This window comes from Carya illinoinensis, chromosome 2 (genome assembly GCF_018687715.1).
Source record: "Carya illinoinensis cultivar Pawnee chromosome 2, C.illinoinensisPawnee_v1, whole genome shotgun sequence".
In the NCBI taxonomy this organism is placed as follows: Eukaryota; Viridiplantae; Streptophyta; class Magnoliopsida; order Fagales; family Juglandaceae; genus Carya; species Carya illinoinensis.
Genome location: NC_056753.1, coordinates 36057484 through 36078445, shown reverse-complemented (window position 1 = coordinate 36078445; position 20962 = coordinate 36057484). Strand labels below are relative to the sequence as shown.

The 20962-nt window shown below is 36.6% G+C and overlaps 3 protein-coding genes and 1 long non-coding RNA gene across 8 annotated transcripts; 1 reads left to right on the top strand and 3 right to left on the bottom strand.

The window, feature by feature from the left end:
- Window positions 1-574: 574 nt before the first annotated feature.
- LOC122301434 (BTB/POZ and MATH domain-containing protein 3-like) lies at window positions 575-4247 on the bottom strand. Of its 2 annotated transcripts, none has more exons than XM_043112795.1 (4): window positions 3649-4245; window positions 1954-2302; window positions 1470-1746; window positions 575-1016 (listed from the first exon to the last, which is right to left on the bottom strand). In XM_043112795.1, the coding sequence occupies exons 1-4, from the start codon at window positions 4038-4040 to the stop codon at window positions 796-798; spliced, it is 1239 nt and encodes a 412-aa protein (XP_042968729.1). In that variant the 5' UTR covers window positions 4041-4245; the 3' UTR covers window positions 575-795. The 2 variants fall into 2 exon arrangements, with proteins under 2 accessions (XP_042968729.1, XP_042968730.1); XM_043112796.1 differs by having other exon boundaries at window positions 883-1016; window positions 1416-1746; window positions 3649-4247.
- A 1220-nt stretch (window positions 4248-5467) lies between these two features.
- On the top strand, window positions 5468-6463 carry LOC122295543. Its single transcript, XR_006238154.1, has 2 exons — window positions 5468-5871; window positions 5955-6463. It is a non-coding gene; the product is annotated as an uncharacterized LOC122295543 (long non-coding RNA).
- Window positions 6464-9326: 2863 nt separating this feature from the next.
- Window positions 9327-16362, bottom strand: LOC122301433 (protein HESO1-like). 4 transcript variants are annotated; one of them, XM_043112791.1, is made up of 9 exons: window positions 15988-16345; window positions 15287-15633; window positions 13524-13688; window positions 12381-12559; window positions 12205-12300; window positions 11210-11279; window positions 10687-10817; window positions 10253-10363; window positions 9327-10157 (listed from the first exon to the last, which is right to left on the bottom strand). In XM_043112791.1, the coding sequence occupies exons 2-9, from the start codon at window positions 15423-15425 to the stop codon at window positions 9768-9770; spliced, it is 1281 nt and encodes a 426-aa protein (XP_042968725.1). In that variant the 5' UTR covers window positions 15426-15633; window positions 15988-16345; the 3' UTR covers window positions 9327-9767. The 4 variants fall into 4 exon arrangements, with proteins under 4 accessions (XP_042968725.1, XP_042968726.1, XP_042968727.1 ...); XM_043112792.1 differs by lacking the exon at window positions 15988-16345 and adding an exon at window positions 14056-14192 and having other exon boundaries at window positions 15287-15426; XM_043112793.1 differs by lacking the exon at window positions 13524-13688 and having other exon boundaries at window positions 15988-16348.
- Window positions 16363-18530: 2168 nt separating this feature from the next.
- Window positions 18531-20930, bottom strand: LOC122301432 (protein phosphatase 2C 37-like). Its single transcript, XM_043112790.1, has 4 exons — window positions 20220-20930; window positions 19830-20141; window positions 19405-19510; window positions 18531-19173 (listed from the first exon to the last, which is right to left on the bottom strand). Exons 1-4 carry the CDS (start codon window positions 20697-20699, stop codon window positions 18824-18826), a joined length of 1248 nt encoding a protein of 415 aa, XP_042968724.1. The 5' UTR covers window positions 20700-20930; the 3' UTR covers window positions 18531-18823.
- Between the last annotated feature and the right edge of the window lie 32 nt (window positions 20931-20962).

Below are 20962 nucleotides of genomic sequence, written 5' to 3'. Positions count from 1 at the left end.
TATTTATCACTATTTGATGATAAAAAAATATACAATAAATAATCAATTAATAGTGATAAATATGACACATCTTACTTAGTGAAATATAAGCATGATAGTAATATAGTATATAGAAATTTTCAATTAGTATTGACGAAGTTGGATTGTATTTTGTGTTTTTATTTTTTTTTTTTCCCATCATCATCAAACGCCAATAATATTAATATATATAAATATTTTACAACTCTTAAACATCTGATACTTTTATAACTATATTTTGTAAAGATACCTATCATCTAAAATAAAGTAACAAAAAATATTGTACAAAACAGTGGTTCATTTATCATTTACTAATGTAGATCATCGCCAAGTAAATCTTGGGGGAAGAGCGGGATTGCACGAGCATTAACTGCGGGGCACAAGAGACCCTTTTCAAAGTGGTGCTCACAATGGATGAAGACCTTAGATGGAACCTGAAAGGTTTGGATCCACGCCAATTAACTGGTGGGGGGAGCCATGGCCGTTCTGTTATATTGAGAATAACGGAAGGAGGGTTGCTTTGCTCGACAGAAAATAACATGACGAAGCCGTACGATTTGCGGGAAATGTTCAAATGCACCCAAACTAATTTACTTGATAAAAGTGGTGGCTAGAGAGAGATTTCAAACTTTGGAAAGAACGCATGAACTTTGTATAGGGGCTGACTAACTAAATGGAACACGATGAATGACTGGAACGTTATGCATAACTAGGATTCTCTTTATGGGACAACTTTCAGGCTTACTGTTTCTAAAGGCACCTACATGTAACTACAGACTATAATCGCCTCCTTAGGCGCCGGCCATTAGGATTAGCCGATTCTGCTTCAGCTCCCCCATCTGCTGCTAGATCCATCCCGAACGTGCTGCTGCTACTCCTCTTCCGATTTGATAGAGAATTTGAATTATCGTCCATCAATGCAAATGTTGCCAGCAGCTCTGACAACAACGTCGGGCAGCTCTCCTCCAAGTGCCTGAATGCTTCAGACTTCATTACCGCTGCAAACAATGAAGGATATTAGTATTTCAAGACTTCAACATACAACACAAAGACAATGGTTATGTACAAAAGTAACAAAACCAAGATATTTCTCTTCACAAAAGAATGTGACAAGTGTGTTTTGGCGACCATAAAGTTTAGTGTAATTATAAATTTTGATGAACCAAACAGGAAAAGGATGTCCACAGTTACCGTGTCCTCAAGATAACATCAAATCATGCAATTAAATAAGAAACATTCTCTTCATCCAAATAAATTTTACAAAAGTGTCATCCAAACTTCTTCCATGCTGACTTTTTGAGGGGGGAAAAAACATTGTAAAAACAAACCTTCACAAATCATTTTGAAAATATTCGACATGTTAGCTATGCATGAAGAAGCATCAAGCAGAACCATACTTGAAATCGACATAACCCGAAAGTTTGCACAGCATTCCTATGGATAATACACACCTCCCAAGTTTTCTGGATTGGCTGTGAACTTTAAACAGATGGCCTTAAGCTGTGGACAGTGGTGTTGCTCGGCTAGGGCAAGTATTGTTGCCACTGTGTCGATATTAATTGCTTTACACAGTTCTGATTCACATAATAATTTCAGTCGATCCAGATTATATAGGTCAGCAGCAGCCAACAGATGCTGCACCATGACAGTGGACGAGCAAATAGTTGTCGTGCTCTCAACTTCATCTACATCGGGAAGTTTGTCTGTGTAGATAAAGAGAAGCATCGCCTGAAAATACAGATAGCAGGCCCACCACTTTTTCAAACCCCAATAAAAACATTTCTCAAAAAGTTCTTCAATCGTAACATATCTTTAACAGTTCCCACCACTTTCTCAAAAGATTTTCTTGAAATTTTCTAAACTTTTGGGAAAAGTTTTAAAGATGGGTTATATAGCATTGTGATAAGAGGAAGCAATGTGATCAAGAAGCCTTACCTTGAAGATGAAGGCATCAATGTCCTTTATGACTAGTTTATCTATGTTAGGATTCCCAACAAGTCCAAAAAACTGAGCTCTAAATACAGGAGAACGAGCAGCAAGTATCAACTTATGAGCTTTGAACATTTCATTGCCGACCTGAAAAACTACATCGCAACCGACTTTAGATACTAGCAAGTCTTTAAAACCTCGACCCATATCCGATGGTGGTACAGAAATGGTACGAAATTTTGGGCACTCAAGATGATTTCTGACAACTCCAACCTTGCAGTACATGACAAGGCAATCATCCTTTAAATAATCAGAAGCTTCTAAAAGATTTCTTCTAAAAAATCGTTTGTATCCCCTGAAATGCAAGTGCAACAACAGTATGAGAAAAAACGTAAAATCCCCCACCCCCCCCCCACCCCCCCCAAAAAAAAAAAAAAAAAAAAAAACACAGCTGGAACATCCGAAGTTATGGGCAATATGTGCAAACAATATTAATTCATGCATAGATATCAAATCAGTTTTGATAACCCAGGCATTAAGCATAATAGGCTTATCCCAAATAAAACCAAGAAAAAATCGAAGTATTGGTTTACTATTTGGAATAGGAAGTGCTACATCTACAAAGGGACCTTACAAAAACAAACTTATAAACTGATGTGACTCAATGGGAGGCATCATGATTCATATCTACTTTACAATAAAATGAACTTTATAATTTGATGTATCACATCAAGTCACATCAATTTGTAAATCTCCTTTTGTAGGATTTATTTGCAGACCAAGCATTTCTCATATGTAATTACTGATTTACCATACCCAAAAAAAAATTTAACTGTTGTTGCAATGGGAACTACTAACTTTTTAACATCATAGACTGTGTAAAACAACTAAAACCGAGGAATTTTGAGTATGCGTCATCCATTTTTTCAATGCATCCTATTTTCATGATGCGGCTTTCCAATTTCAATCTCCCTGAAATCTCAATACAACTCTCTATTTTTGTTTAAGACTACTGATATAAAATAAATGTTCAAGGCTTCCCAACTTTAGCAATTCCATCAACCGATTGTCCATGCCTCTTCCTCTTCTTCAATATAGGATTTTTTTTTTCTATGTTTTCCACATCTCTTTCCTTCTTGGATCTCCCATTCACTTTTTCATCAACTGGGCAAACTAACATATTTTATTATCTAAATACCAAAAGAAAGTTTGGAGAAGTCGCTAGTCTCTCCAATTGATAATATCCTGGATTCATTATAACTCCAAATAGGAATAACAGTAGCGTAATTGCTTGGACGAGTGTTTCTTCTATCGTAGAACAGACTTCTTTGGAATACAACAAACAGACGCAATTTAAACACATAAACTCATCACAATTGTGGCACAAAATATAGAATCACACTTCTCCACATCAAACGCATTCCCCACACCAAAATTCCAATTCCCATACCATAATCCACCTCAGAAGCAAAGGTTTATTACTCTCTCACACACTCAGACTTAAACTCACGAACATCTACCAGTCTCCTGAACTATCATAAAGCCCTCTGATTGAAATCAATTTGTCCCAGAACTCGACCCTGATTGTTTTACAACGGCAGATCCCTCCCTCTAAAGGCCTGTTCCCAACTCGCAACGCACCAAAATTAACAATGTAAATAATACGAAGACCCAATCAACCAAATCAAATTAATCCATTACCACATGCTGCCTCTGTATTTAAGCGTGTACGGCCCGCTCTCCAGCGCGCGTAGGAAGTGGCTGTGCACCTTGTTGTTTCCGTTTCCGCTCTGGTCCAGCATCGACAGCTCGAACAACGCCCTCACGTCCACGCCGTCGCTCGCCAGCGCAATGAAAACCGACACGTACATAGAGTTATCCTCTGGATTTTTACCGTCGGGGTAGAAGTAAATCGCCCATTCGTACCCACCCACCGTGAAAGTGTCGCTCATTATGTACTTCCCCACGCCCATCCCTTTAGCCAAAGAGTAACCCTGTACGGTGAATCGGTGAGACCCGTTCACCGTCTCGCTTACAAATATGGAGCACAAGCTCGTGTAATCGGCGGGCTTGAAATTCGCCGCGGAAGCCATCACCGTGCAATTCGCAACATATATTGAGGCGATTTCAAAACTAATTGAATTGAAAGAATTATAGGTACAAAAATCCAATGCTGGAAACGAACAATTGCACCACCTACGAGAAGTAGGGTTTAGCCAGAGAGGTGCGAAAATATGATGTGAAGGGAGAGTGAGAAGAGAAAGTTCGTGGGGGCGATTTTATGTTTAACGGGCCCGTCCTAGATGGATGGTCTATAAATACAAGCTTGCCTTACTTTTTTACTTCTTTATGTTTCGTGAATGAGTAACCATACCACGCAGCATATTTACCAACATATTTCGTAATCGAAAAAGGATGGTGAGCCCTTCAAACTTACTGCTTAAGTTTATAATTTGATTATTTTAATTATTTTATTAATTATTAAATAAAGTTATATATTTTTACTTATTTATTTTTTGTAATTAAATATGTTAAAAAAATAAATTAAATTAACAGGCACGCTAGCAGTAATTATCATATGGCTCGTTAGTAGTAGATTTTCATAATATATATTGTAAAATAAAAATATTTTTATAAAATAATGTTAACTTTATGTAATATTTTATAAAAATATTTTTTATTTTAAAATATTGCTATATAAAATATTGTAAAAAATAACGTATATTTATCATTTTTCCAAGTGTATATTTATATTCATTGGAGGGATACAAAAGTAGTTTACCGTAGAATTATGTATTGTCTTGTCTCTTCTACTTGACAGACTAGCATTCCACTCGTGCAGTGGGTGTTTGGGTTAACCCATGGTGGGGTCAACAATGATATACTCAACTTCTTAGATTATCTACAAGACTACAACATCCTGTGGTGTCCTCGTTCGCACACCCCTCTTTGGGTAGATCTGGTCCAATCGAAGTCAAGCAACTCACATGGAATGCCGGGTGCATGTTAACCCAGCTGATCTTAAGGTCAGTTTTCCTTCAGAAAACGTTAAAAAAAAAAAAAACATTTTCCCTCGTCTTGTCGCATTTTATCCTTACAAATATTTTAATTTTTTATATAAAATATAATAAATAATTTAATTTTTTTAAATCTAAATTTAAATTTTTTAAATTCTAAAATAATAATAATATTAAAAAATAACTTATATATATTTTATTCGTGAACATTTTTTTTCTTCTTTTTCTTTTTTTAGAGGAAAAAAAATTAATTAAATTATTAAAATTAAAATTAAGGGATTTTTTAACATTTTATATATAGTTAATTATTTTTATAAAAATTATATAATTAACTTATACAATTACTATATAAAATAATATAGTATATATAATATTTAAATATATATATAAACATTCAATCAGTCTCGATCTGATCCAGTCTAAAAAAATCACATTCTAAAACCGACCAGTAAAACTATCGATCCAATCCGGTCTAAACTGAACCATTCAATCCAGCCAATTTTTTCGGTCCAAACCAGTGGCTCTAACAGTGTCTAATTGACACAGCGCCACACAATTGTATTTCAAACTAATCTTACCAGTGGGAGAATTGAATTGTTATGCTCTCTCGAGTGCGCGCCTAGATCCCAACTCCAAAGGTTGATGAGACGAAGAGATGATTGAGCACTTAGACAGGACGTGTTGCGATTCAAGTATAATTATTCACGGGCCATTTCGTGAGGATTTGAAGAATTTCATTCTTTTAAAGTGAAAATAACTGCTTATATGATATTTAATTATTTGATTGGATTAAGAATAAGCGATCAGTCACTTCTAGATTCCTTTCAAAATTCTCTTTTCCAGACAGTTCAGATTTATGTGCTGATGACTTATGATTTGTGAAACCTTTTCAGGCATGCTCAGTGAGGTTGCAGCTTCTTACTCCTTTTTGCAATGTCTTACGAGGTCATTTGGTTTGGAGTAATTGTATTCTTTGCATAATCATGTTAGGTATGCTGATCTGAAGGCATGCATTACCCGGCTTCCAGAGAATGGGTATGGATCAATGAAATGACATGGCCTGCACGTTTGCAAACACCACCCAGCAGGCTTCAGAGCATACAAATTGATGCCTACATACCAAGAAAGGAGCTCTTCAAGGCGGAATCAAAATACTGGAATGAGATAATAGCAAGATATGGCCGAGTTTTACACTGGACAAAGATTAGGTTAAGAAATGTAATGGACATGAGAGCTGCTTTGGAGGGTATCATAATCATCTCATGCTCTACTCTTCCATTGTAATACTGGTTTTACATTTCTCCTAATGAGCTATAAACTGGCTTTGGCAGATTTGCAGCGGCACTAATAGAACAAAATCTTGATTATTGGGTTATGAACGTTGTTCCTGTCAGCGGACCCAACACGCTGCTTGTTATATAATGGATATTGTAGTTCATCAGATTAAGTAATTATATTGGTCACACCTCAAATTGTACGTTTTTGAGGTTATTCGATCAGATTCTTCTTTGGATAATATAATCGATGGTTCAAATTACTAGATATCTGACATAAAAATATCAACATCAATAACATATCTTCCATTATCCAATATTTTGCTATATCAGTTAGTAAATTTTTAATGTTTCGGACCAGTTATATAATCCCTGAAATTAATTACAATTCTTGCTAATCCTTGAATTGAGTTTTTGTTGCTGAAATATTCTTGCATATTACCATCCAGGTGTGAGCCATTTGGTACATACCAAAAGACATACGATTCCTTGCATGCAGCTGGCCTGTTCTCTATTGAGAGTTGTGAGGGAACAGCCCCAGGGCCGTTGGCCCAATGGCCCTGCCTAGAACCTCTTGGTAGCCCCAAAACCAAAGTGAATGAGAAAATTAGTTGCAAACTGAGATAGGGGCCAACTGATGGTACGCATGGAGGGTTGGAAGAGGAAGGACCCAGCCCTTCCCAGTACTCCTTCTGCCTCACAAAAGGGCTCTCAAGTCAAGGCTCGTGGTTGATCAAGAGGCCCATTACACGCTCAGTCCACCCTAGGCCGCATTAGGGAGTTGGGACCTAACTAAAGGTACATATACAGGAAACCGTACAGTACACCAACAACTGGTCATGTCCCATCATGGACATTTCAGTTAGAGACACGTCGCATTCAAAACGTGTTAGGAGACACGAACACGCAACGACGCATCTCTAAGATAACACGACCTCAGCATGACATTGCACTGCAACAGCACAGGTGAGGCAAGTCTAATTTGGGCACGACTTGACCGCTAATAAACGCTTGTTGCAAGGTTGAAATTGTTGATGTTGCCTAGATGACTAACACAAGAGAGTGGGTGAATTGAGTTATATTAAAAAAAATAACAATTATAAATCAAATATACAATATAAAATATAAACAAAATACGAAACAGTAATAAATATAAAGAGTAAAGAGAGAAGCAAACTCAGTATGTTAACAAGGTTCGGCCCCACTGCCTACGTCCTCGCCTCAAGCTACCCCTTGAAAATCCCCAAATTCACTATTCAACCTCTTTCAGGTGGAGATAGAAACCTATTACACCTTTGAACAACACCGCTACAAAGGATCCGTGTAGAACACCCTCTACACTTGCAATTACCTTACACGTGGTGATTCAACTATTCCCCGTGTAGAACACTTTCTACACGCACAAGGGTTATACGCACCATTTTTCTTATACAAGAGCTGATAGTGGGTAGATTATCAGAAAACACTCCTCAATGAGTGAAATAAAAACAATACAGCGCGAACTATATATCTCAAAATGAATAATGATTAAGGCTCAATGTTTAGAGAAGAGAGAATGAAAGTTTTGAATGAATGTTGTATGCTCTTGATGTTGTGAATATGAAACTCTCAAATGATCTATTTATAGGCTTATGAGACCTCATATTCAAATTTAAAAAGATTCACATGTCAAAAACAACATCATTCATTTTTCAAAAAATTCAAATAAAGGGTTCTTCTTTTTCAATTGTCAAAGACAACATCATTCATTTTTCAAAAACTTCAAACTTAATCTTTTACTTTTGGCATATGACAAAAGGAGTACACTTTACTTTTTAAAAATTTCAAACCTAATATTTTACTTTTTGTATATGACAAAAGGAGCACACTTTACTTTTCAAATATTTCAAACAAAATCATCTACCTTTTGCATAAGTCAAAAAAAACATCAATCATTTTTGAAAATATTCAAATAAAACATACACATGTGAAAGATGACAACCAATCATTTTTAATATTTTCAAAGTTCAACCCTTTAATCAAGGCATGCACATGTAAAAGATGACAATCAATCATCTTTCAAAATTTTCAAATTTAATTTTCAAAATATTCATGCACATGTGAAAAATATATTTTAATGCTTTATAATAAAATATTAATTTTGAGCCTTAATACTAATTTCGAATTTTTAAGAGATTTACAACATTATTCTATCACTTTAATGTGAACTTGTTCCCTTCTTGCTCATGCTTGTTTCCTCGATGTGCTTGACTCCATTGTATAGACAACTTGAACTTGAGACTCCTTTATTCTTTGAATTAATTTATTATCATTAAAATCCATTTGTAGATATATAATTACACAAAACTTAAAACCTTTAGTTCACAAATCATTGTTATTTTCCTCCTGCTGATCGCCGTGAAGGAAGATAAGCAAGCCAAGCCATTGTTTCTCTTACACCGGAGTCTTCAAAGCATTGAAAATAAAGATGATCACCGAGTGAATGACAAACATGGATGGATAGAGAGTTGATTTTTTGTGCAATAATTTGATTATTGACATCTGGCATATGCAGATCGCATTGTGTTATGTGAGACTAACCTTGCGGTGACCGCAAATGCTGGGAACAACATCTGGGTGGTAATTCAGACAATTCATGCTAAATGTTGGCTCGTGCAAAACACCGTGTCGTGTTACATCCAAGTTTTTTAAGCTAAATCTTTTGTTATATTCTTTAACCAGATTTAAGAGATATATGTAACCCTTATTCTTTCATTTGAATATGTTCGTTGTATTGATCATTGTGTACAACTGTTTTAAGTATTCTCTAGTCCTATATTTGGTTCAATTCATTTTTGTTTCTATTATAATTCTATTCACAAACTATTCACTACTATTTATTACTTTTTCATTACTATTTACAAATAATCTAAAATCACCTTAGCATGCAAACAAAATTTTCCTAATCGGAATACAACACTAAACCTGATTTGAGTCTTAGCACCAACGCTGCCAAAGCGTATACACGTTCATTTTTTCTGCAAACCTCAATTGGTTTGACCATTATTTGATGCTCAAAGCATGATTTTGCAAGCTTGAAACTTGATGCTTCAGTAGAATCAGAACCCCTTTCGACTCCCAGATAACGTTGGCACTTAAAACAAACGGAGCCTTAATAGTTTTTTTTCCCCCTCTTCTAGCCTTCCAGATAGTTGGTTGCAGGGGCTGGAAAGAAATGGAGGTGGAGGAGGAGGAGGAGGAGAGAAGGAAAGAGAAAAGAGAGAGGGGGGGGGGGGGGGGGGGGGGGTGGGTTCATCCTCCGTACAAATTAATCTTACGAATTTTAGAAAGTAGAGTAAATCTCTCCTCAAACATTTTACACCCTCATTGCTTGCATTATCAGCTTAGGATGCAGCTTCGGGTTTTGAGTATATTCTCCAGCAATTGTATCCTGGCAGACATCAAAACAGCTTGGCCCTAATTACACCTTTCAAGATGAACAACGACAATGCAGCGAAAATCCGTTTGATTAATCAGAAACTGACGACACCTATCCATGAGATTTAGGCCTCCATATTTGCTGGCCTTGATTGCGATTTTGCAAGATGGATCTTTGCAGGGTTGTATTGTTGGACCGGCGTTCTACCCTCGAGTTCTGAAATTGATGCTGAGCTTGTGAAGTGGAGTATATACTCCTGTGAACCTGTGGACGAGGTGGGTGGGACTGATAGCGCCTGCCGTAAGTTGGGTTCTGAACAGGTGCTTTTGGAATACATTGTGATACTTCAGGTCGGACTAGGGTAGCAAGTAGAGAACCCTCATACTGATTGGTTGAAATAAGCCTCCGGCGGGTCATCTGGAATGCTTCAGATATCCGTATCAATTTACTCATACTTATGGCCCTCGCAGAATTTGCTGGCTGCTCAAAAGGATCCTCAATCTAACCAGCCATCAGCAGTGCCAACAACAAAATCAGTAGCAATGGCAGCAGCAGTGTGTGTAGAGAGAGAGAGAGAGAGAGAGAGAGAGAGTTACAAGTATAGCATAAGTTTTGGGCAACCATCTCATATTGCTCTCTATGTGCTCCCACTGTCCCGTATAGGGACAAATTCCTAGCTCTGAGGCCTTCAAACTTATGTCAGAAAACTGCGAAACATATAAAGGACCTTGAACAATATAATTCGAGTGTAATTACAGTGCATGCGTGGGCACCCTATCATGTGGGAAAGATGATATGCAAGCATCACCAACCTAAAATGGGAAAGGACATTTAACCTCATCAGCACCTAATCACAGCCAAGCCATTTGATTGAAAAAATCTTTACCATGAAGCTATAATCCATGGGCACATGGTTGAATAAACAAATTCAATATATCTTAAAATTTAATTAACATTTCACACAAATCTCTCTTTCAATGATTTTCCCTAATCTATAAAAGTAGAAAATCGTTGTCAAAGAAATGATTACCTTTCCAAGGAAAGAAACGAAAAGCTCAGACAAAGAACTTCGATTAACTGGTCTGAATTTGTCTTGTCTGAACCTTGTTATGTTAGCAGCACATGTTTCTGCAATATGCCTCTCAGCAGTAATTCTCTCACCTGCATAAAGCATGTTGAAAGACAGGTCTCATGACTCCATTTGTCTTCAGAAGTAGTTGATGGTATTTGAATTCAACATATCATTTTGAGTACTTCTAAATACTTTCAGTAATGGCAAAAATAAGGAGAAGAAAAAGCTTCACCCAGTCTATGCAAGCAATTGTGCCAAAAATTTGAGCCAAAACAAGAATGCAGTGTATGTGAGCATGGCCAAACAAATTGATGATTGAGATATATGGTAGGCACAACTAAATTTGTGAATACACTTTTTTAGTATATCAAATATATTAATTCTACCTAATTCCTTATGAGATGGTGCCATTTGGTACAGCCAACAACTATCGTATGGATCATATTGATTTTCTGTACTTAAGACTGAGGACCAAAAGTACCTTGAAGGCCATCAGCAATATTTCCCGGGTATATATCCTTAAGAGGTGGTAAAATTGCAGGGACACATGTCTGGAAAAAAAAAAAGTGAAAAGAAAAATAAATCCCATCGCTCATCAGAACTGAAGCAGTAAATTTCCACAGGCAAGGAAGCGAAGACAGGAAACCAGACCAACTCAAGAAGATACAAATATATCAAAATATGTAAGCCAGAAGAAGTTTATATCCTGGTGTCCTACAACAGGATAAGATACTTAAATGAAATAAACAGAACGAAACTGATGCAACAGTATAAACATTCAACAAACCAGATCCAAAGCAACCATATCAGTGAACTTCATGGATCATAAAGGAAACCTCCTCCTAATTTAATCATTTTTTATAAATTGTACCAGAAATAATGACCAAAGATTGAAAGATATGGAGACATAAGGCGCCACCCAAAGCAGCATTCTTTGTGTGAACTGCAGCATTGGGTAAGATTCTTACAACTAATAAATTGAGGAAGCGCAGGGTGATCATCACAGATTGGTGTTGCATGTATAGGAAGGGAGGTGAATCGGTGAACCATCTCTTAATACACTGTGAGGTAGTGAGAAGGTTATGGAATGAGGTACTTGGCAGAATGGACTTGGCTTGGGCTATGCCGGAGACGGTGGTCGGGGTATTGGCTAGTTGGAAAAATCAGAGAGGAAACCAATAGATAAAAGCAGTGTGGAAGATAATCCCTATATGTATCATGTGGTGTTTATGGCAAGAGCGCAATGACAGGACGGTCGAGGACAGAGAGATCGATGGAGGAATTGAAAGTTTTTTTCTTTAGAACTCTTTGTACTTGGACCTTAGCGGTTGATTTCAATGGTTTGGGGCTACATGAATTCCTTATATCCATTGATCATACCTAGATGTGGTCACTAAACTTTGTATCACGCTTTTGCCTTCTTTTGATAATATAATTTATTTTACTTAATCAAAAAAAATAATGACCAAAGATTACCTGAAAATGGAAGATTACAAGCAGACTGAGAGAGTATGAGTTAAAAGTCCCTACTTTTGGATTATTTATGTCATGTGCTTTCGCCCATTCCTTGACCTACACAAGCTAGAAAGAACACATCAAATACTATCACTAATTCTCACATAATCAAGTATGGTTTTGCCACAAGAATGTACCAGTAGAACCATATCATGAAAGCGCCCATCTACCGCACTGATCCAAAACAAAATTTTGGACTTCGTTTGGCCCTGTATGTTATCAATTGACATGTCACAAGAGATGCCCTGGTGGCTGCTCTCAAATTTTAGAATTGGAACCCTTGCATTAGGGATCAATTGCAGCCTGCGCCATCCACCTGCAGATCAACCATCATAAAGAGAAGATACGGTTTGTAATAAAGAATAATCAAACCAAATAGGAAGAGCAATGTCAAACCCTTTAATGAATAAGAGCTTGCATGATATCATGGACTTCTATTCCTTATTGCTTTCCCATATGACAAAGTATTACAGAATTTAAAATTCAAGAAAATCACTGGAGGTTTGAATAATCATTAGAAATGGAACCCTACATTCTGAATTAGCAGAGACTATAGAGCGGCCACTCTTGTGTCATCCAGAGATTTTTTGTATCCATTTTTCCATCACAGAAACTATTAACAAAGAAGAAAATTCTTTTCAGTCCCTACACCCCAGCACTTATCCTATATATGCAGTTGGTTTATTTTTACAGATGCAAGGTTCAATAAAATGAAATGATGCATTTCATTGCCATGTATAAAAGTCATTTGTAGAATCTTACACATTTGTTTACAACAACCCGGAAAAAGGCCATGATTGTCTTCTTTACAGCATAATAGCAAACTAAAAGAAATTATACTCTCACAACTGACCTACATGCATTGTAAAACTAACCAAAATTTCGAGAGCAACAAAAAATAGCAACAGGTGAAGATGGTAAAATGACTGGCATTCCCCACTTTGCAGTTCAAGTTAATTACAGCTCAAATCCGATTCTTCATATATTCTTTTTCTAAGACAAATTGCAGTATTTATATAAACTTTCTGACCATTATTATAAAATAACTCAAGAGTAACATGTGTTTCATGGCAGGTACTAAAGAGAAGCAATTACAATGGTGCAACAATTAAATAGGATTTGGGGGATGTACTTGGGCTATGCCTTCTCTTCTTATAAATAAAACTTCTTGATTACCTATAAAAAAAAATTATGATTTGGGGGAGGGGAGAGAGAGAGAGAGAGAGTAAACATAAAAGAAATATGGATCTTCTGAAAGGTTTTATTCTCAAGTACATTACCTTTCTGTCTCAAAGCTATTTGTACATCTACCAGTAAATTTTGTTTGCGCTTTTTTCCAGCAGATGAAATATAAGAACCATTGTATAAGTCAATAGAAATATCCAAGTCACTCCATCTTGTGAACAGATTGGACACAAATGAACCAAACGGTTCCACCATTGCACCTGTTTGAGCCAAATCATGAATTTGTATTGTTAATCATAAATTTTTTTACCAATTGGCAATTATTATCCCTCATGGAATAAGATGAAATACACTGATGATTATTAATTAAACAAATGAAGTGTGGGGAAATCCCCTCATGTTTAATTTTTCAAACGACCCTGATGTTTTACTTTGAACGGCTTTTGAAGGCTTTGAATTCAACCATACAGCACTTTTTGAGATTTGGTGTGAAGACTGACATGAGTAGCCTTTTTGTTCCAGAGGAGAAACACGAATGAAAATTCACTTAATTGATGTATCTATATTATAGGTGACTTGTAAAAAAAGCAGTGAAGATATAAAGGTTTACTAGTGATAGAAACCTACAGAACTCGTAGATTTTCAGTCTTTTTGAAGAAATATTTCTTTTAGTGGGGGAATAAACCACAATAACCCCATCCTGGCCCCCCTATCAATTTGGAGAAGATGGATCTCCTTCATGCCAGGCAGCAGTGGTCATTTATCTGTAGAAATAGTGAATGGCTGAGGCTCCAATGTTTATGCACATGAAAGTGAAGCTTCCAAACCAAAATCAACATTTATAAGAAACTGTAATTCCTTCAAGAAAAATAATGTCATCGTACAGAACCTCAAAATGACTCGACACAAGTAACATTCGATAACCAATACTTTCATTCATTATAGAGTAGAAATGTAGGGTCCCGTCACATGGCATTCCACATTTGCAATCCAGTGTAAAAAGTTCTAAGAACCAGAAGAAGTTGTTCACATTTCCAAATAAGGAAAACAAAGTCATCATAATAATGTTTGCACAAAAATAATCACTCTAAGAAAGAAAAGAAAAAGATAACATCTGATTGACCACTTCAACTTCACAACTTCCTTGCCAGCTCCCTCTTCTTCGTCTAACGTCCAAGGATCCAACAAATACGAGTCAAGAGGTATATGTCCATGTCAATGTTATTGGACTCAGAACTACAATTACTAGGCCAGCATTTGGAATATGAATGGTCCATATAAAGTGGGTGGCATATAAAGATAGTCACAGGTGCTAAACCCTACATTCGCCAATTACTAAGTAAACTTAGGCTAGCGCAAACCTAGGCTAGTGCTTTCCCTGGGTTGTAACATATGGTATCAAAGCCAGGTTGTAAGTTAACCAGTAGCACACCTTAAATGCTTTTTTTATATGTAAAAAAACAAATATTGGCCAAGGTTGGCATATTAGAGGTTTGGATGATTTTTTTCAATCTGTTGATCTTGGCCCCTTAAATGCTACCTAACAGGCTATGGACTCGGAGCCCTTTTTTACCAGCTTCTAGTGTATGAAGGTAGACCAGCTTCAGGATTTCCTATGATGAAAATGTTGACTTTCCCTTCTTTAAAATTATCCATTCACCAGGATCTAAATGTGGATAGAAATTTCACTGACAATATAATGGAATCTTTCTTGTCCCGCCACCTTTTATATTCATATCTTCAAGGGCAATCAATCATATTTTACTCATTTTAAATATTTGTTAACAATAAATTAGAAACTGTAAATGGCATAAGAAACAATTTTCTATGAAAAACCGTGAAAATCAGCAGAAATTACCTCTCAAACTTTCCACAGATTCAACAACTCTTCGCAATTCATCAATAACTCTAGACCGTTTCTCCCAATCCTCTGGCAGGGGTTTGACCACTTGAAGTATTTCCTTAAGGACATTCTCCAATGCACTATAGGCACTCATCTCTTATTTCCGGGTAACAATATCGACACATCAGAATGTGTCAAAACTCAAGAATAACAATTGCTTTTAATACTGATAAAATCAACCATCACAGAAGGTAGAAGCCATCAAGTCCCAGTGTCCCAACTCTAAGAGCTAATACCTTCTTCCAATATGAAGAAGTTCATCAAATCAAAGGGTCAAAGCTCCTTACTTCACCAACCATAACCTGAATTTCGAGTATCGTGCACAAAGTTAAGATGTAAATCATATATCATGTTGTAACTAAACAAAGCTCATTCCACCTAAAATACACTTAGATATAGAAGTAAGGAGAGAATGAATGACGCATAACAATACACGTAATCTTGAGCATCAAATTATACTGTGCTATCCTGTGAAGAAAACGTGCAATGGGAGAATTAAATCAACAAGAATTTGGGATACCCTTAATTCCTTCATTTCTGTTCATCAACAAAAACCAAACAACAAATAAATACAAAACATCTTTTACAAAAAAATCGATTTTGATTATATCTATAGCTGTCAAACTAGTAACAAATAGAAATGAATAAAGCATTACCACAAGCATAATGGAACCCTTGCCACCTAATTTTTCTAGGGTTCCAATCCAACCAAGGGACCGTCTCACATCGCCTGTCGTAAGGCTAACCCACTAGAAATTACAGTACAGTGCCGTGGCTTTGCTTCGCCAGATTGGATTTCTACTTTTCTCTGCCTTTTTTGGTGACCTTTTGACGATGTACGGAGTGCTTGGAAATCAGCAAAAGGAAAGTGGGTTCAAAATTGGGTCGCAATCTTGAAAACTCGCTCTGGCGCCCTCGGACTTCTTTTCATCTTTTTTTTCTTCTTTATTTTTCTTTTTTTCCTTCTTCTTCTTCTTTATTACTTCTTTTTTCCCTTTCCTTTTCCAGTAATAAGCGTATTTTCGTCTGTGAGCAGCCACTAGCCAGCAATGACTTCGATTTTGATGGGTTTTCAATTAGTCATTGTCTGAAAAATCTTCTGATATTTTATTTGGTCATGAAAATTCTCTTTTTTTTGGGACAGATGGTTAATGCAAGGATAATTGCTTCTCCTACGAAGTCATCCTCCAAAACTATATCATTTCAAATTAAATTATTTTTTGTTTAGATATTATTATTTTCATACAAAAAACTTGTTCTATAATAATCAAAAATTTTTATGTACAATTACTTTTATATATTCTTTTCATATTTTATTAATATAATTGAATGTGTCATTTTTTAATATAAAATAATTATTTTAATCAATCATATCAATAGAATATATAATTAATACGTAAAAATTACTATAAACTGACATAGATTGATATGACAAGTTAGATTATAAAGTTATTTTTATAATAAAATAGATATAACGTATCATATGAAATCATATTAATTTATAGATTTATTTTTATATGAGTTGTAGCACTTCTTAATTATATTTATAATTAGTTTCGTATTAATTTTTTTTTTTCTTTTTTTAATTTCTGGGTCGCTACTTCTTTGGCTGCGACCTTGGCTCTACAGCAATAAGATTTAAAAACTATTGCTCTAACCAAATGCACTAATGTTTAGATATTCAAACTTATTCAAATTTACAAAAAGATAATAGGCTTAATTGGGTCCATTTTACAAACATATACCATATGAGTAGGGGGAAAAGAATCTATTTGCGTGGATCATTATATTTTTGTGTGAGCCGAGCAGAAGCCTCAACTTTCACTAAATATGGTATCCATACCAATATGCCCAAATCCATACAGAATCCGGTTCTTCTTTTTCTTTTGGAAAATGTTTGATTTACACATAAATTTATACACTAACTTGCATCAGATTGTAAATTTTTATTTTTTTATAAAATAGATATAATTTTATATATTAAATCACGTCAGCGTATATTTTATTTTTTATAAGATTCGTACTTTTTTATAAGCATAGGGCTAATTCATCCCGATGCTTGATGACTGGTCAATTTATTTCTTTACAAGCTAATAGGAATTCAGGATAGCATTATTTATATTGGTGTAGTATACTCTCTTTTCATTTAATTTAGCCACAAATTTTACACCAACTATCAACTACCGATATCATATTTGTTAATAAAAATAAAAATTTTATGTATAGTCATTTTGTATATTTTTTATATATTCTATTGATATAATTGATTACATTATTTTTTTAATATAAAATAATTAATTTAACTAATTACATGAATAAAATATATAAAAAATAAATAAAAATTATTACATATAACAGAAATCTAATAAAAAATCAACTAATATCGTCCAATTAACCAGCGTTTAGTTGACCGAAACTAAAATGACGTGTCTCGACATTTTCCCAACAAATAAAAGGTCAAAAAAAAAAAAATAAATCCGTCAACATCATCAAATCTAATCAAATATAGTCCAGCTAATTGACAAGGATACCACAACCGTGAGCAAATGCTACATGTCTTGCGCTGATGAGATGAGTTGGGTGAGCCCCCACGAGAAAGCTGGCTCAACTAAAGTGGTGGAGCCCAAAAATCTACCAAATATCTATCCGTTTTATGGGGTGAATTATGGAAGGGAGCTTAGCCTTTATCCATCTATCTACGATAATGAGGTCCCAAAGCCCAGTCTCTTTTGTCCATCGAAACTCTTCACGTAAGTGGATGCAATCGCATCTCCACTCTGGATTCAAGACCTCATGCCCCATGGATTTCGGGGGTGTATACTTCTTTCGTGCCAAATTCAACCAAAATTTTTTTTTTTTTATCGATATTTGATTATTGATCCACCTACAAATATCTCACAACACATATATCGATAAATATTACGCCTGATTCGCCGAAGGATATATATAAAATAATGTTAAATATAAATTTTAAATAGATAAATTCTATACAAATTATTTGTAAAAAAATAATCCTACTAATAAAGAATCATTTTTTTAAGATCAAAAACTATTTTTTTTAAAGATCGAGTACTTTTTTATAAAGAGAGACCTGGATAAATTATTTATTATATATATATATATGTGTGTGTGTGTGTGACAGACAAAAGCAAAATTAGCCCTCGTATGAAGAGAGAGAAAAAGGAAAAAGTGAACTCAGTAAAAGGAATGATAGTTGATATTGGGCAAGCCCCGTCTATTACGATGAAGACGATGTCTTCATTTGTTGCATCATCTCATTTACAATTCAGAGCCTATGATTTTTGACTCCTCCAGTGGGTAAGGCAATAAGTAGTTTTCTGCAGAGCCCTTAAATGCCTCCCCATGTTCTATTAAAGGGGAAAAATAAAGAAAAATAGTACCATGCAAATTACAATTCGAAATAGGATGGCTCGTTTGTATTTCCCTATTTTTTTTAAAAGTCCCATTTGGACAGAGATTAATTTCCTGTTCTTATTGACAATTGGTGGGGTGATTTCTTTTTAAATCAACCACGACAACGCTCACGTTGTCCGTACTATGCCTAGCTAAGGCCAATTTGGTCAACAAAATGGACGCGTCGGAGCAGGCCTTGTCCTGGGTGCCCGAGGCGACGCCAACCTCCTCCTCACTGCGCGGCGATCCGGGCGGTGTTGGGGGCTTTTGTGCGCGCAGGCACATTCGCGCTATTCCACATGCGGTCTGGTTGGAGACCACATCCCAAAGACCATCGCTCGCTAGGATAAGACAATCGTCGTCCTCCCTCCGATCCGTTATCGTTACCTCCGGTTTCGAAATCACGTACGGTTTCAGATAATCGTCACCTGAGAGAATTGGAGTGAGAAAGAGCAGTCAAGTAGCTATTATGCACCAAATTAACAAAAATGTTACACAAATTTTATTTTTTTATTTTTATTTTTATGTCGGAACCTCTTCAAGCACTTAACAGCGAATGAGACCGTAAGACAACGGCCTTCACTACTTGGCCAATCCCTTGGATTAAAAATCTTACGCAAATTAAATACGAAAGCTAAGTCTTTGTACGGCCCGCATACCTATTGCCCTGGACATGGCCAGAACTCCAAGAACTCTAGGGCCGTCCCAATAAATTACGCGGCCACCTGCGGCTTCGATGCGAAGCAATTCGTCGGGTCGGTCAGGCTGCAGGTAAAATTAGAAGGCGCATATTAGGAGTGAGAAAACCGGGAGCTTGATTAACAAGCGCAGCACAACTGATTCCAAGTAAAGCTAACACAGAAAGGGGAAGTGAGACCCACATGTAACTAGTGGGGGGCCTACACTTTCACACTTTCGAGCCAAGTGATTCGCACGTGAAAGGAATCGTCGAAAGCACTTGCAACAAAACTGTTTCCGTTTTGCCGTACCGGAGATTTAGATCTCGAACACAGGCTTGAAAAAAGATTTCCAGTGATCCCAAATTAGATACTTTTTCCACTTGTTTTTGGCGAGATTTTCTCACCTTATGATCGGACGAGAGCGGGATCGCGACGCCGTTTCGACAAAGCACGGCGCGAGAATCACCGCAGTTGGAGACGATTATCTTCTCCGGCGTCACTACAGCTACAACGGCAGTAGATCCAACGGCGTCGCACTGCGGGGTCTGGAGATCACACCTGCAGCTGCTACTCCCAGAACCATTCAAATCTTGCACCTCCTTGTCCATCCGATCAAAGCTCCTCTCCATCGTGCCCTTCCATTCCACAGCTTCTTCTTCGCCTTCCACCTCTTCCTTCATTATATCATGCAACCGATCCCTACACTTGGCCGCAACCTGGAAAAAAAAAATGGAATTTTTTAGATCCAAAAATTAACGATTCAGTGAAAGAAAGGACGAGATGCGAGCATTTACATGAGAGCAACCATGCCCATCAAACACGCCGAAGAAATGAAATCCGTTTGAACTCCGACTCTTTTCGGGACAAAACAAAGGGTGAACCGAAACGGCGTCCTCCATGTCTCTTCTCCTTCCACAAACAGACGTCACGCCGAACTTCAAGTAAACCTGCACTTTCTCCGCGGGCGAGGAACTTTCACCGGAACTCCCCGCTTCAATTTCCGGCCTCGATTCTTCGTTTTCCTCATTGGATTCCACTTGGTTGGACACGCAAGTTTTGACTGCGTTTTCGAACTCGCTTGGTGGTGAAGACCGAGGACATGGATCGATCTTCTGGCGTTTCTGACCATTCTCCAGAACCGGTGGTACGGCCACATCGGCAATTAATTTTAGTGGCAGGAGCTCCAGTCTCCGGCGCCTAGAAGCACGTGAGCTCGGCTCAATTGCAGACGATGCCTCTACCTCTCCAACAACTCCGCAGCAAATCCCAGCCATTAAAATTCTGTGAAGCTATTAATCAATCGACGCAGTCGCACAATTCTCAAGTAGTAAATCTCACTCTTCTCGTTGTTCCGCTCAATTTGAAGCCGCGCAATTGAAATTAAAAATATTTATATAAAAAGAAAAATTAAAGATTGGCAATTAAGACCTCTGTAAATAAAAGCTAGCGAGGGACAAAAGTTAATGAAAGATTTTGAACACGCTCTGGGGGAACGTCTTTAAATGGCTTCCACCAGAACCTTTAAGACGAGAATAGC